This window comes from Hydractinia symbiolongicarpus, chromosome 13, assembly GCF_029227915.1.
Source record: "Hydractinia symbiolongicarpus strain clone_291-10 chromosome 13, HSymV2.1, whole genome shotgun sequence".
Classification (NCBI taxonomy): domain Eukaryota; kingdom Metazoa; phylum Cnidaria; class Hydrozoa; order Anthoathecata; family Hydractiniidae; genus Hydractinia; species Hydractinia symbiolongicarpus.
The window spans coordinates 11,276,750-11,293,822 of NC_079887.1; the positions used below are offsets into that span (position 1 = coordinate 11,276,750).

Consider the following 17,073-nt stretch of genomic DNA (forward strand, 5'->3'; position numbering starts at 1 on the left):
AAGTCAGCTTTTATTGTATTAATTTGCAGATTTCAAAGCTCTTCCTTCAAATAAAAAGCGCACAAAAATTTGGCTATGAATTGAAAAATCGCAAAAATTATCACGTTTGGATATTGCTTTTCTACAAAGATATACTATAAAAACATATATACTTTACATGCACGAGTGACGTAACATACACCAGTGACGTAACATGCATCAATGACGTAACATGCATCAGTGACATAGGATGCACCGGCGGCTTAACATGCACCGGTCACGTAACATGCACCGGTCACGTGGCTATTATTAACTATTTTATTTATAAAATTTAAAAAAGTCTACCAATAATCACATGAAATTGATGTTAAAAAATCATTTACTGTATAATGTACATCTATATATAATAGTAGTTGAGAAGCGGTAATTCAAAGGGGCTTTTATTTACTGCTCTCGTTAAAAAACTTTTTATAAAAATTGATGTTCAGAACTTTAGACTTCTGATAAAGTAACCAACCATCTTTAATAGCACCTCGTTTTCTTTGTTTAATTAAATGCTAATATAGTTAAAACGCCCTTTCTGAAACATTCCTCAATGAACGCTCTCTCGGACAACTTACAAAAATGTAACAATCACCAGAATAAACCTTTCCCGAATTTCCTAATTATGCCCAACTCAATTAAAGAGGTCGATAATAAAAATGATTCTTATCCCTAAGTTCCTTAGCAAAAGGTAGAATAAATTACCTAAATTTCATAAATATTTCTGTTCTTTAAGTACCCCAATTGCAAAATAAAAGTTACGGACAAATCTTTATATAGTCGAGAGCTTGCCAAGAATAGTTTCGTTTTCAAAAAAATTCTTTTCTTCAAATCTAAATAAAATCCAACCAGAATATTATATTGTTCTAGCAACTTCATTTTTGTCATGATAATTTAATAATTTTTCTAAATATCCTTATTTAAAGAGCACAGAACCGTTATAAAATTTTAGATGACGTCATAATTATTATAATTTATGAAATTCGGGAAAGGTGTTTTATAGCTTTGTTTTAATACATAAAAATGTACAAAATTTCCTCTTAACTTTAATAAACATTAAAAACAACAAAAACTGATATAATGCACGAAAATCGTCCATAGTCATACAAAAAAATTGTAACCTTTATTTCTCCTTGTAAAAACCGATGGTCGGAGTTAAAAGAAATGATAAAATCAACACGCTAAATGAAGCGCGATTAACAACAAAAAGTTATCACTAATACATTCGCTACGGTTTACCTACTAAAATGTGTCTTTTTAAAGGATATTACAACTTATGACAACTTTATCTAATCTAAAGTCTATTCAGCATCTTTAGGCTCTTGTGAGCATTATTAGGCTTGGTTGATTAAAGAGAAACGTGTTCTCTAAAGAAGGGATAAAAAGTTTTAAACTTGAAAATAAGTTCATTAAACCTATTTTCAAATTTTCATATGCATATAAAATATATAAAAAAAAAGGATTTTGACTAAAACCTAGGTGCATTTATTACTACTAACAGTCGGCAAAACATCAAAAGGTAACCGTGGTAGGAGTTAACGTGGTCCCGTTAAAAAACGGTGTCGTAGAGTTAGCAGCTATGTTTCCACCACACTGTGACGTCACATTAGAACCTACACTTGCCCAGGTTGGGAAATTGCCCAAATCATAGTACGCATATCCCCAAGTATTGATAGATAGAGTAACCATTATTATGCCAATGATGTTCATACCAAAACCAGCTTTAGCCTAAAAGAATTGGACATAGCTTAAATAGCTTCAAAATTTGAAACAATTACACTGTATATAAACCAAGCTTCTATCTTTCTGTCACAGCGTAGACTTTAAACTTTTCGATTTCCTCTGCATGTCTGCAGAAAGAATACAAAGGCAGTGGAGAGGGCACAAACAAAATGGCTGCCGGTGTTACACATGCCTGTAACCCTTTAATGTCGTAACCACTGTTGACTCAACATTGACGGCGTGTAAACGTCAGACAACGTATCGTCTAATTGAGACAACAATTAAACATTCCTACAAACATGATCGAGACTATTTCATGTTAAAAGTGAATAAAGATTTCGCTAGAAAGATATTTATGCAAACGTGTTACTGAAGATATCTACAGGAGATTATCTCGCGAGCGACTTACTGAAGATTTTCATGGGGAAGTAATCTCGCGGGCGAGTAACTGAAGATTTTCATAGGGAAGTAATCTCCCGGGTGAGTTACTGATAAAAACTCACTCGTGACCGCCTATATAAGATTTGTGACGCCCGCTGCTTATCTGGCGAGTATATACTTTTATTGAGTATCCTAGTGCATTGTAAACAAAACAAAATAAACGGAAAGAATCATGTGACATACCATATCTATGACAGATAGACGACCAGTGGCAAATACTATCGCATTTGGTGGTGTTGCTACGGGTAACATGAAAGCAAATGACGCACACACAGTTGCAGGAACCATCAAATACAAAGGATTGACTTCAATGCTTTGCGCCTAAAAAATAATTTTAAGAAAAAGTAAGAAGGGTATTATACAGAATAACCACTTGATAGATCGATAGATACTAAAAACAGTCATAAAATGGAAAGGTTTAATAACCCATTTTTTATTCGCGAAAAGGGTAAAAAAAATTATTAAATATTACCTATTTCAATGTCATTGTTCGAACCCCCCCCCCACCTTTAAAGAAGGGGCGAAGGGGGGACTTTCCAAAATTTTGTAAAAATAGGGGGGGGTTGTTGTAAAAAAGGTGGGGTTGCTCTATATTCAGGAGTAAATTATTGCTTTTTAGATTTTCTAATTGAAGAAACATTTAATTTAGCCTTGAAATAGCAATTGCTCATTTTAAATTTAATTTTTAGCCAGTTTCTATTTCTTTTCAAGTTTACCATAGATGGATTAAACGCCAAAACGACAATCAGTGAAAAAAAAGGAGCTTTAAAATTGACAACATTAGAAAATTAGAGAGATTTATGCATTAGAGACCTTGCTGAAAGTTCTTAGAAACCTCTTACTCACATTTGGTGGCTATGAAAGGTATACAAAAAAGAAAAATAGAATTTGCAAGAGCACAATTTAATTCGCTAAAACTTTTTCTCACTACCAATTTGTTGTATCTATTTAACATCGCTTTTTTGGTAGGTTTCATATACTTTCTTAACAACGACAACAAAATGCTTACTGATGTTTTTGAATTTGAGATCTCATTAATAGGGTGTTTGCGTTACATATCTGTTACAGGATGAAGATAATAGCTTGGCCTCGAAATAATAGGGTGAAGGGGGAGTTACTCCTAAAATGGATGTGATTCCTAATAATAGGTGTTTTAAAAATAGGGGGTTCTTACCCCTTTGCCAACTATAAATGTGGTGAGCCGAAAATTTAGCTCGATTAAGGTTACTACTCTTTTCTAATGTGTATCCAAATAGCTAGACTCCAAAACAACTACTTTTTAATACAAAGAACAAAAACACACCAATGATGCAAGGACTGGAAGTAAAATGGTAGCCGTTGCTGTGTTTGAAGTGATTTCGGTTAAAAACGTCAACATTGTGCATATGATGAATACAATAGCAGCATTTGGGATGACTTTTAATCCAGCCAACTGACAACTTAACCAAAGAGATAAACCAGATTCCTAAATAAAATTCCAGCGGGTAAATTCTGCTTAGCTGCTCAGCGTAGGCATGTTATTTGTAATCTTTTACTCATTGCTCCTGTATCATAAAAAGACAGTGCGACACAACTGCATAAGATAGATGCATAAGAACTGCATAAGATTTGATGCTAACAACAAAGTTTCTACGACAGTCCCTCAATCGTTTAATATGAGTTATCTTGATGAACCAGCCTTCACATTGCATCGCGAAAGGCGACAAAAATAATAATAAATAATTTATTTTTAAATTATTTTCTTTAATATCAAATCTAAAAGATATGTTACTTTTGATTTTTTTCTTTCTTACCTCACAAGCTTTCGCTAGAGCGAAACCAGCACCGAGTAGAAACAAAACATTCCAGGGGAACTTTTTAGACACAGAATTCCACTCCAAGAGAGTCTTATGTGGAAGATTCACTACAAGAATAAAGTAATCACTTAATATGATAGTGTAATGTGATAAGTGTGTATGGTGTGATGTAAAAATCGAGACATTTTTCCATTGTGCGATAGTGAAAATTTCGAGTAAGAAAAATAATAGCTATTATTTAGTCTTTTTTGTGAAACGAAATCAGAAAAAATTAAAAAACAACAGATTTCACAAAAGTTCACAGCAGAATTAGATCGTTTGATTTTTCTATTTTTTTATATTTCTTCTTAATAGATTTAAAAAATTTTAAATATAAATTTATGTAGTTGATAACACTCCCAAATTTTTGAATACGCGAAATTTCTTTAATAATAACCGTCGTCTGTCTGTGTGTCCGCGAAAGCTGCGTCCCGTAACGGAAACACGAAATTTTTAAAATGCGCACTAATACCAAAGGCGATATATTTCTGTCCACTTTATTGCAACGGGTAAATTTAAAGGACGAGCGACCCCGTGAATTTTTCCACGGGCTAACGACTAGTCTCTTTAATAATAGCCGTCGTCTGTCTGTGTGTCCGCGAAAGCGGCGTCCCGTAACGGAAACACGAAATTTTTAAAATGCGCACGAATATCAAATGCGATATATTTTTATCCACTTTGTGGCGACGGGTAAATTTAAAAGACGAGCGAATGCGACGGGCGACCCCATGGATTTTTCCACGGGTTAACGACTAGTCTCTTTAATAATAGCCGTATTCCGTCTGTCTGTTTGTGCGTGAAAAAAAGTCGTGTTTCAGAAACACGAAATGCGATATATTATTTCTTTTGCCTTTTTTGTGATTTTACAAAAGCTTTCGTTTAATTTAAAAATTCTTATACAAAAGTCATGGGTAGTTAGCTTTTATTGTTCCCTCGATGCAGTTTCTTTGTTATGAATACATGCACGGTTAAAGTTACGGACAATTACCATTGCGTTGCTTATTTTGTTGACAGTTTTAATTACTCGCGCATTAAAGAAATAATAAAAACAAGTTTTATGATAAGAAGAAGAGAACAACAAATTTTTAAGATTTTATAAGAGAATTTTGTGTTCGTTCTTAACCTGAATTCGACTTGTATTTCATTTTTAACCACTTATGCTGCTTTTAAGAATTTTTGTGTGAAGCTTGAGGGTGCTTATTTTTTTGCTGAAATTGTTTTTATTATGTTTAAGCAAAAAGTGTAAGAAAATGTCAAAATTAGCTTTTAAACGCTATTTAGAAGAGGAGCCTTCTTTCTTAAACTCAAACAGGTCGTAAAAATGCACAAATTATTGTTAAATATATGAATTTTACGAGAAAGCGGCGTAACACTACTTCCCATAAACTATAATATAAAAAATGAGAAAGTGTAGTTTACACTGCTTCCGTGTATATTTCCAGGGACCATGACGACCGCAGAGTAATAACAGGTGCTCGAAAAAATTTCATAACAGATGCGCGAAATAATTTCATTAACAGATGCACGACATATTTTCATTAACAGTTGCACGAAATAATTTCATTAACAGTTGCACGAAATAATTTCATTAACAGATGCACGACATATTTTCATTAACAGATGCACGACATATTTTCATTAACAGATGCACGACATATTTTCATTAACAGTTGCACGACATATTTTCATTAACAGTTGCACGAAATAATTTCATTAACAGATGCACGACATATTTTCATTAACAGATGCACGACATATTTTCATTAACAGTTGCACGAAATAATTTCATTAACAGATGCACGACATATTTTCATTAACAGTTGCACGAAATAATTTCATTAACAGATGCGCGAAATATTTTCATTAACAGATGCACGACATATTTTCATTAACAGTTGCACGACATATTTTCATTACCAGTTGCACGAAATAATTTCATTAACAGTTGCACGACATATTTTCATTAACAGTTGCACGAAATAATTTCATTAACAGATGCACGACATATTTTCATTAACAGTTGCACGAAATAATTTCATTAACAGTTGCACGAAATAATTTCATTAACAGTTGCACGAAATAATTTCATTAACAGTTGCACGAAATAATTTCATTAACAGTTGCACGAAATAATTTCATTAACAGTTGCACGAAATAATTTCATTAACAGTTGCACGAAATATTTTCATTAACAGTTGCACGAAATATTTTCATTACCAGTTGCACGAAATAATTTCATTAACAGTTGCACGAAATAATTTCATTAACAGTTGCACGAAATAATTTCATTAACAGTTGCACGAAATAATTTCATTAACAGTTGCACGAAATATTTTCATTAACAGTTGCACGAAATAATTTCATTAACAGTTGCACGAAATAATTTCATTAACAGTTGCACGAAATAATTTCATTACCAGATGCGCGAAATAATTTCATTAAGAGATGCATGACATATTTTCATTAACAGATGGGCTAAATATTTTTATTAACAGATGCGCGCAATAATTTCATTAACAGATGGGCTAAATATTTTTATTAACAGGTGCGCGCAATAATTATGTCGGCTAATTCCCGTGGTTTGTTCCACGGGTGAAGGACTATTCTATATTATAAGAACCGTATGCGTCTGTCTGTCACGCAAGATGGTACCGCAATTAACGAGAAGCACGCAATGCGATATAAAAAAAAAAACGAGCGAACACGTGGATTTTTCCACGGGCTACCGGCTAGTTAAAATAAAATCTGCAATTGTTCCAACTAAAAAAATTGTGTATTGAATTCCCGAAAGAGTGAAATGATCGAGATATGCAGGGTTCATTTAGAAGAATTTGTGACTAAGAAATCACAATTTTCTATTTTTCAACAACTACAAAGTCTGGGTTTTTTTCAACTTAACCACACACAACAAACAGCATTTGATGGGAAATAGTGCTGACAAAAAATGCAAACTTTCAAAAAACCCTGCTAAACAAAACAAAAAAAGCGAAAATTTGATTCTGCGAAAAAGTTAAACTTACCTCTTTTAGTGTTCCAAAAGTTTAAACAAATTGGCACTTGTGATGGGATTTGAAATAACAAAAATGCAATGATCATTGCAGCTGTCCCATCAGATATGTATCTACAAACATATAATCATACACCATTTATAAATATAAACCAGCTGATGCTAACACAAGTCTTCATGTAAAGCGGCCGTATCGGTGTTGCTGATTCCTACCCCCTATTTTGGTGGAGGGGCTGGTGGGGGTGGGGTGATAAACATTTACTAAGGGTGTACGATAATTTAAAAATAGCAATACGCGGCTGGACAATTCGAATCAGCAATATTTGATTACTCCGAATCACAATGTGGAAACACGTTTTCGGTCGATTGTAACGATACCAGGCCTCTAAAACTATTCTTAGACATCGCGACTAAAACGGACTTGTCTTTTGACGGCCCGAATCGCTATTAGCTATCACACGGATGAATGTGGGGATTTTTTCGCTCGAAAATCGTGTTAAGAGCTCAGTTGTTGTTTTCAGTGTCACACAAGAAAAATAACAAACATTATCCCCAGATTTTCCCTGTTTCTCTAAAAGTTTCTTAAACGCGTTTAATGTCCAGCTTAATGTACGCATAGAGACAATGCATTTTTGAAAACACGACGGCACAACGACAGTGACTAGTCTGCAGGTACCAGTCTATATAAATAGTTGTCAAGGTTACCTGACTTTCGTTGATAAAATGAAAGCTATAAACTTACTCTGATTTCCTTAACAGATAAATAAAATGGTTGTTCCGGATTTACAATCATAAAATAAAAATATTATACCCTTTTTTGAATAGTTCTCCCCAACCTGGCATGAATTTCGGTTCACGAAGAAACCACAGCAGTACGAGCACGATGAAGCATATTAGTACCATTATCTCTGCAAACCTACACAAAAACATAAAATCGAAATTATGGAGGCTTGAACGTTTTAGAAACGTCTCTTCTTGTTGACAGACAAATTTCGAAGAATAGCATTCTTTGGTTTTTATTGGAGTTTAGAGTTCTGTAGTGTACGATTCAAATGCTTATTCCATATTACGTTTTTCTTTGATTAAACTTATACAGCCTTTCTGCTTTGTATTTTGCAGCACAAGTAGGCCTGAAATGACAGAAATACAAAATTAATATGTTTGCAGACAAAAGAGACGCTTTTCAGATTTTTACGTTGCAAATAATTTTTTTGGTTTTCACTGCTTGTGAAATGACTGATTGGCAGCTTGTTCGTCGAGAGCTAAATTTTTTGAGAATGAACACTAAATAGGCGCTGAGCCTGCGCCTATTCAGAGTATCAGGCCTCCATTCGCTTTTTGTGAGAAAAAAGGAATCAACCACTTGGCGCTTCTTTTTAAGTCTGGCTTAGTAAAGATCTAGGATTCGGAAATGCGGAGCCATTATTGCAGAATAGTTATGAGTATAAGACAGTCCTCTTAAAGGCAACAAGAACTTATTTAAAATTAATGTTTTCGAAATAACAGACGATAACTGTAAAACATTTGTCCACATGAGAATGTGTACAAATGTTTTCGGGAGATTATAAATAAACTTAAACAGTGTAAGTTGATGTAAAATTTTTCAAACAAACACAGTATTGACTAAGAAAATATAATAACAGTAAAATCATAACAAAGTTAACAAGCAACAGGGTTTGTAATTCTGTTGTTGTGGTACTTAATCCCAACGTGACTTCACAAAACATAACACATTACAAGCCACTAAATTTCGGACATTTAATTGTGAAGTGCTTAGATATTTAAAAAATGCAATAATGAGATAATTTTGATGACGTACGTAATTGGTCCTAAATCTTTGTATTGTTTTTTCATGACATCATAAAGTTCTCCACCTTTTTTCGTGTTTCTTTTCTTCCATCGAAGACAGCAACAAAGATGTTTGAAGCTGACATGTGAAATAATAATATTAATGAAATATAATAAATAATAAGTGGAGTCTAAGAAAAAAATATTTAAAATCACTCAATCAGCGTTGCTATTGATCCAAAAACGACTTGTAAAAAATATTATAGGGAGTGAATGTTAAGCAAAGATAACAAGTGAAGGGAATTTAGAACTTCTTTCACATTGAAGATACATTAAAAATGCTACTGTTATTTTGAAGATTAAAAAAAGAAATATTAGTAAAGCCATCAAAAGCAAAAATACAAAACAACCCAAGCATAGAGATTATTTGGTTTTCAGTAGTCCAGGCATACCTTACGCCCATAAACATCATACCTTACGCCCATAAACATCATTTGTAAATAAATCCATCCCAAGAACAAAAACAGGAGCATCTGTGGAAATGCATAGACAAACCAATAAATAAAACTGATAGACGGACCGTTTGGAAACACGCTACAAGATAGAAAAAAATATGTGTAAAAATAAATAAAACCACATGCTCAAAGAGTTTTCATTTTTCTCAATGAATTATCTCTCAATTTTCACCATTTTCTATTTATTTATTTATTTATTTTTATTTGTTGTTTAAAACACACAAAAATACTTGTCTCACAGATCTGAAACCAACAACAACAAAAAGAATATCAAGCAGTTTGCAACAGCTACCAGCGGAATAAACATTTAAAAAAAGTAACACATGACCTAATAGAGTGCTGATTTCTTATATACTTATATTTTACCTTGAATAGACAAATTATCACCTTTTTTCTAATTTTTTCCTTAACCTTTTTAAAAATATTCTCAGTTTTTTGTCAACCTCGAAATATTTTCAAGCTTACATTTAAACAACGTTCTATCATTTTCAAAAACTATGTAATGACTGACGCAGTAAATATCGGAAAGATGCTTTGTGAATGTTGGTGTTTAATAAGGGATGGCTTTAAATTCTAAATTTAAAAAAAAATCTTACTCGTCCATTTGGCCAGCAAGAACTAATTGTGGAGCAGTCCCGGTGAGTGTTCCAGTACCACCAATGTTAGCAGAATAGCAAATGCACAGCAACATCGCTTTACAAAATGTGCGATGACGAGCTTCAAGCTGGAAATGTAAAATAACTCACATTACTTAATGCAACCATTTAACCATTCTCTGAAATGAGTGTTATACCTTCAAAGAAGGCTAAAATGGTGGTTCGTAACCGATTTAGATGTTTGAAACTGCTTAATAAAAAAGGTAAAACATGACTTTAGAACGGTTAAAAAGGATATCTAATTTTTGTCATGACAACTAACAAGTTGGTGACAACAGACGTGACTTTATAGCAAAATCTTTTGCCTGTCCTGAAGCTAACTTAAAAGATCAAAAATCACCAACCTTCACATATTAAAACAGTGTGGTTTAAAAGTTATCACAAGAAATTGGAAGAGAGAGCGAAAGGTTCAAAGTACTTTCAAAAGACACCTAAATTTTCTAACATTAACAATTTTTTGTCATTCTGGGAACTATTAGTATTAGAAAAAAAAACCAGTAAGGGTGTACAGTAAAATTAAAATAAATGATTCTCATATAACTTGATCTTTTTTTCTGAGATTAATCTGAAATGGGCATGATATGGCAGCCTAAAAATAAGTCTAATTGCAGGAATTGGTGTGGATTACAATTCTTGTAACCAGCACTGCTACTGCTGTATATTTCGTAAGACTGACTGGTGCAGAGGGAAATAATTTTGAAAATTGGTGAAAGCAACTTTTTCAAAGGTTTAAAAACTAAACATTAAAAAACTGTTTTTCCTCTGGGGTTTTTTATTTCATATGAACTTTTGAGTTTTCTTTAAAAAGTAAATATTTAATCAAAACATATAATAAATGATCGAAAACATGGTATTTCTAGTAAATAGAGATACACCTAAATAAATAGTTCATTGAGAGTGTCAAATTTTATATTTTATTGTTAATCTTACTAAACACAAACCGTTTCTAAGTACTTTTGCAGTTCTTGTGTTATCTCACCAGGTAAAAGCTTCAATCAGAGATGAAAAATAAAATTTCACTCTATGCACAGTGAAATTATAAGAAATGCATTTGCATTAGTGTTATTTTGCAGAACAAGTTTCTGTAAATATTCAAAAAAACACTGGGCAGATTGCTTAGTTGCACATGCATAGCTATAGATGTAACACTCTTTTTCTAAAAAACTTTATCGTAACTTCTTTTTACATAAAACACACAGGAAACAGCCATCCAGCAATTTATTTTGTGGAATAAATTTTCAAGACAGTAATGAAAGGTGTATCTATCTCAGCGCAAAGGATAAAAATTATAGATTAAGAATTTTGTTTAGCCAAACTGCATGAAGCTACTTCCACTTTTTAGCTGTTTTTTTTTTTTTGGGGGGGGGGGGTTCTGCCCTGATTCTGAAATTAAGCAGCGTTCCATAAAAAAAAGTCTGAAAAAAATAATTTCTGGAAAGTGCAACTGTCTTAAACACACAGATTATGGCTATTATTAAAAAGACTGCCTGTCTGTGATACTTATATGTTTTTATGTCTCATTTGTTTGGTGATATTTTGGCTATTTGTTGAGGTTAATACATTATTACTTTTACATCAATAACTTAATTTTGATTAGTGAAGATATTGCACTGCAATGTTAACTTCAAGGTGACATAAAATGGTGGAGAAACTGACATCATCTTCTGGGTGAACATACCTGTTTTGGAACAGACGGGTGGATTTAATTTTAGAGTTTAAAAACTGTTTATGGTGAACTTCTGTTACAATTGACAAAAAAATATCAGGTAAAAGTACTTATTATTGATAATTAATTACAAATTTAAACTTAATACATACCTCAGTATTCGTTTTCTCCTCACTAAAATATAAAACTGCAAGATCAAAATTAAAATCCAACAAACTCAAGATATGCTACCGTAACTTGTTCTTCGGTATTCGTCATGTTAGCATTAGTAGAAATTACTGTAAGGGGACTTGATAGTAAGAATTAATGTAATGGGTTTGGTAGCAGTGAAAGTAAAAATGTTTGATATTGTTCAATTCTAACCTCCTGGCATAAATTCTTGATGAATATGTATTGTTTGTCTTGGGAGTGGTTGGTATACTGTCATATACAATATTGTTTGAAATTTTTAACAAGGGAATACGTGCTTCACTGTCAGATCTGTGCAATTCATTTTCATAATATTTTCTAGGCAGGAAATACATTTGCAATAATTAAAATACAATTTTTGATAGTAAACATTTTATGTAATTTAATTAGGTTTCCACTATATATTGAAAATAATTAGAAATAAAAAACGAAATTATAGGGTTTGAATTACCAATTTGCAAAAAATGTCATCTTGCAAATTTTATTGCAAAAAATAGAAATTCAACACGTGAAAATTAGAGAAATTTATGTCTACAGTCAACTGGTTGCTGATGTGACATAAATATGTTGACAATCACTGGATTTAAGTTAGCAATTTCTGAAAACCTGTACACAGGCAAACAAAATAGTTTTTAAAAGTAAAGAACGTGTGCTTCATTAGGTTACAAACCTTTTATCGTTAAGTGATTTTAAAAAACAAAAACTGATTGTGTAGCATTTTGCCAACATGATTGAAAATCATGCTAGCAATTGCCAAGTTTCAATGAAAAAAATCAGAGCCTAAAATTTCATTTTTATTTGTTCTTATTTTTTATGCGTTGTTATTATTCTAAATCACTTACGTTTCTCGTTCTAATTCAAACCCTCAATTACATTTTTAGGTTATTCTTTATATATATATAAAGTAATGTATTACAAATTGGAAGAATTAGGTTCAGGTGTTTTCGAAAAAAAATAGCTGAACTTTTACAAAACAGAAAAAGTATAAAATTGTTATATAATTACCAAGTTATAATAAACAATCTTTAATCCTTGCACAATTTTAAATATTCTTAAAGCTGATCTATAAGTAGACAATATGTATTATAATTTATTATCCATTTAAGCTTTAAAAATTTTCAATATAAAAAGGCCTGCTTGTTTTTCCTTTTTCTACAAAAAACCCCCAACAAACAGTTAATGTGAAGAAGAAAATAAGAGGGCGCAGTTTATACAGAGGTGAAAACACCTGGCAGGATAATACCAATGGTTTTTAGAAGTCTATTTTTTATCAGAGTGAAATAGATAATGGTACATGATTAAATATGTTAAGTATATGTTACTAATAAAATAGTTAGTGCTAGCATCAATGGTTATTATATTAGTGAGTTTCGTAGTCACTGTTTATGTCAACTATATAATAGAAACAGTTAAGGTAAACAGAAACAAGAACATAACATACACTAGATTTTTGCAAGTGTCTGAGTTTTTATTTTCAGGGCCGCTTTCCAAACGCTGTAACTCCAAGTCTGCGTCATCTTCATGGATAGACTTTGTGAAATTTCCATCTAGTGATAAAGCATATTATTTCTCTATACCATATAAAAGCTGAATGAAAAGAATAAAAATATTTCATGCAAAAAAAGCACATGTTGTTGAGGAATCGCTGTGCAATCTTTACTACAATAAAAATGATGCATGCAGTGAAAACTTTTTATCTTTTATTTTTGAATTAAATGTAAATAAAAATTAAATCTTATTTTCTCTGTTCTCTAAAAGGAACTAAAATCATGCAAAAATTCTTGAGTTTTACCCGAATCAGTAAACTCTGTGGGTTTTCCAGTTTTTCCCCCAGTTGTAGGTAAACCTATATGTAACGAGTTATATTTTTATTAAAACTATGTACAAAGTTTTCATACAAGCACATGAATTTACTTCAGTTTAAAGACGTAAACCTGTTCACTTCTAATACTGAAGTGAAACTTAATACTTACATTTAATTTTAATTATGTTTAAAATGTCATACCACGATTATAATAAATATTGCTTTTCATTCCAACAAGAAATGTGTAATATTTTGAAGGAATTGTATTTTAAGAATTGAAATATAATTTCAGATGTGAAGACACTTGTGTGAATTACACTTCAGTTAACAACAGTTAGGGTCAGTGCAAAAGTGCAGGAAATTTCCTTTTGTGGAAGTTAAACATGCCAAAGATAGCATTAACCTATGAATTCCTTTATAACATATGATATTCGTGGCATTGATTTTTTTAGTGTAGAAACCTACTTCTTGCAGATGTAGGAATACTGTCATCAATATTCTCTTTTTCATCTGGTGATTCGTCTTCAATAGCAACATGTAAATGTTGCTTGTCTAGTTGTTTTAACACTGCCTCCATTATTGGGGTCATCATGGCAGTGGTAGCAGTATTTGTGATCCACATTGAGATAAAGGCTGTCACCATCATAAAACCTAGTAAACAAGAAGATTTTTTCTTACTGATTAAATAACTATGTACTTTTAAAATGAAAGAAGACAGCAATTACATCTTTTATCACAAAATAAATGGCAATCACTGATGAGTTAACCCGAGAAACGATCACCAGGATTTCTTCAGCAGTGATTGTTGTGCTTAACAACTTTCTTTAGATATGAAGTAGCTGTGTTTATGATGTCGTAGTTTATGTAATTTTTTAACAGCAGTTCAAACTATTTTACAAATTATCATGCATTCCCCAATTAATTTTCCTTGTTTTTATTATAGCATTGGGGGGTTTAGCCATGTGAACCTTTGTAAACATAATAGCAATACAGATAAATTACACTTTCTCTAAGAAATATATTTTGATCGCAATATAAACTTATTATGTTGTGTCATGCTGTGCTCATGCCGCTTGCATCATAGTTTAAATGATAAAAACATTGTTCCTAAGCAAAACTATAATTTAGGCTTAGAACCTTTTCTCATTTGCCAGGTGTGTGTAACAAAAATCAGTTTAGTGATTTAGGATCACCCATGGAAATCACCCATCCGAAATCACAATGTTCTTCCTAAGTGTAGAATGCTCACATTAATATGGGGATGGGGATTATGGTCTCTAATATCAAAATGCAACAATTTTAATTATTTAATTTTAAGATTTTACTTGTTTTTGCACCTTGTTAATAAAGTTGTTGACATGATTTTTATGCAACAGTGACCAACACTTTAAAAGCAGATTTATATTTTGTTTTACGGTTTGAGGACAATTAAAAAACACTTGTGTGCTGAAGTAAGTATTTTTTTGTCTGTCTTCTTTTTTGTTTGAGAGGCAATGAAAATGAATTGAAGTTACAATTCGTCAGTTTGATATTAATTTATCATGTATTCCAAAATTTGACATCATTTTTAATAACTTTTCTATTTATATAACATAACAATTTGTTTATTTGCATACAAAAAGTTCAACAGGAATCATTTTTCCTGCTTGTGTTATTATTGTTTTAACCAACAGCTAAGTTTGTATTCTAAACAATGTTAAGTCTAAATATGTCCATCTGACATTGTCAAATGAACATCTCAGCAATATATGACTGTTTTAATTAAGTTTTAAATGACCATTAAAGCACGATTTAAAAGCTCACAATATTTTTTAATTGACTTACCAAGCATGAGCCGTCTTGGCTGTACACCAACCAACAAAAGAACAGCTAAAGCAACACGTTTATGTACATTCCATTGTTCTATAGCCACAGCAATTAGTAGTCCTCCCAAAAGAAGAATATTTGTATCTTTCATATATTGCATACACACAACTTTTGCTTTTAGGACACCAAGGAATGGAAATATTAGTAATGGTAACAGTGAAGTAACGGCTAGAGGTGTCACTTCAGTAACCCAATAAACAGCCATGATGGCAATTCCATAAGCTGCTCGTGTTTCCTATAAAAAATTTAAGCTAAAAAAATAGTTATTTATAGCAACCAGCTTGCTACAAAACAGTCTTTTTTATAAATAAAACTTTGCGTGCATTTTGAACTGAAAAACAGACAAACACACTGTAAAATATTGTCCACTGTTCCTATTTTTTCCTTTATTTATTAGAAATTAGCTAGTTAGGCTAGATGATATTGCATGATTTTTTGAGCTTTGAACTAAAAATCTTTGCTTTCCTATTTGTTATATTTTTAAGAATAAGTTTTGATGAATATTATATTGACTAGCTGAGTTTAACAAAATTAAATAATTATAATAGAATTAAGTAAATTATTAATTGAAAAACTATGTTAGAATGACTACACAATATTTATAAATTTATTTCGCTGAAGTAAAAGTGAATTAAGATTTTAAAACAAATATGCATTTTTTTCTCATTTACGTGGTTACGTACATTTTTTGTAGCAATTTATGGGACACAGACATTTTTGTGTTACTATGAAGCTATATAGATTGTTGCTCTAGTTAGCCAAGAGCTATAGCTAGCTAGCTAAAAGTTTAATTCCAAAAAACATACCTGTGAATCTACGGCAATTAGTAAAGGAGCAAATATAATTGGTGTCAATACAAATATAAGAAGGCGTTTAAACCTTTTTAGTAAAGGTACAAGAGCCATGCTGCTTGATGTACAACGTGCTGCTCTCTGCTCCTTCTATCCCTCCACACTGATTTCCTTTTCGAACGTGAGAATATTATATGTATTTAAAAAATGTAAACAAATCTGAGGCCAAGCATGTCTCAATAGTATAGAATTCGGACCGCAAAATGTTGCGCAATTTCATAGGAACTCAGCAATAATATGTGTTCGGCAAACTAACACTAGGACGGCCCCGGGGAACTGTCGGACCACAAAAACATTTGCTGAAACCCAAAATGGAGAACAAGGCTCTGGATTAGATTTAGTTTCTTATCTGCTGACCAGCCACTAATTTTTTAATTATTATTTAGACAATCCAATTACGTATGTGCTTAGCTAACAATTTATTAGGTGTGACCAAGAACGTCGAAATCAAAAGTTTCACCTTTTTTAACCCTGTTTTAAAGCCTTGAAGCATCCGTTGCTTCATCCTCCTCCCTCCTCATCATCAGCTATACTTTTTTAATACACAGAAGGTAAACACCTGATTAGATGACATGGCCCATTTAGGTGAGTCATTTAATTAGGCTACCTGTAGTCTAACTAGGTGAACGAAAACTGATACTGTTGCAAATTCGTTAAAATCATTACATTTCACACTACAATTTTTATGTAAATGAAATATGTTTACTTTGCA

At 32.0% G+C, this 17,073-nt stretch overlaps 1 protein-coding gene across 2 annotated transcripts; it reads right to left on the reverse strand.

The window, feature by feature from the left end:
- Positions 1-97: 97 nt before the first annotated feature.
- Positions 98-16,691, reverse strand: LOC130624252 (Na(+)/citrate cotransporter-like). 2 transcript variants are annotated; one of them, XM_057439826.1, is made up of 15 exons: positions 16,317-16,691; positions 15,469-15,745; positions 14,110-14,295; positions 13,282-13,387; positions 12,015-12,158; positions 11,804-11,825; positions 9,926-10,053; positions 9,289-9,408; positions 8,846-8,953; positions 7,838-7,942; positions 7,040-7,140; positions 3,978-4,087; positions 3,488-3,649; positions 2,368-2,505; positions 98-1,749 (listed from the first exon to the last, which is right to left on the reverse strand). In XM_057439826.1, the coding sequence occupies exons 1-15, from the start codon at positions 16,413-16,415 to the stop codon at positions 1,534-1,536; spliced, it is 2,022 nt and encodes a 673-aa protein (XP_057295809.1). In that variant the 5' UTR covers positions 16,416-16,691; the 3' UTR covers positions 98-1,533. The 2 variants fall into 2 exon arrangements, with proteins under 2 accessions (XP_057295809.1, XP_057295810.1); XM_057439827.1 differs by lacking the exon at positions 12,015-12,158 and having other exon boundaries at positions 16,317-16,683.
- Positions 16,692-17,073: the final 382 nt, after the last annotated feature.

Bases quoted from the DNA above. Each gene is read 5' to 3' on its own strand.
- LOC130624252 (XM_057439826.1), bottom strand. From the start codon at position 16,415: ATGGCTCTTGTACCTTTACTAAAAAGGTTTAAACGCCTTCTTATATTT. The intron at 11,826-12,014 runs GTTAGAATTGAA...TTTATATTTTAG, and splicing joins TCAAGAATTTATGCCAGGAG to TGAGGAGAAAACGAATACTG. The intron at 7,943-8,845 runs GTACGTCATCAA...GTTTTTGTGTAG, and splicing joins AAAGATTTAGGACCAATTAC to GTTTGCAGAGATAATGGTAC.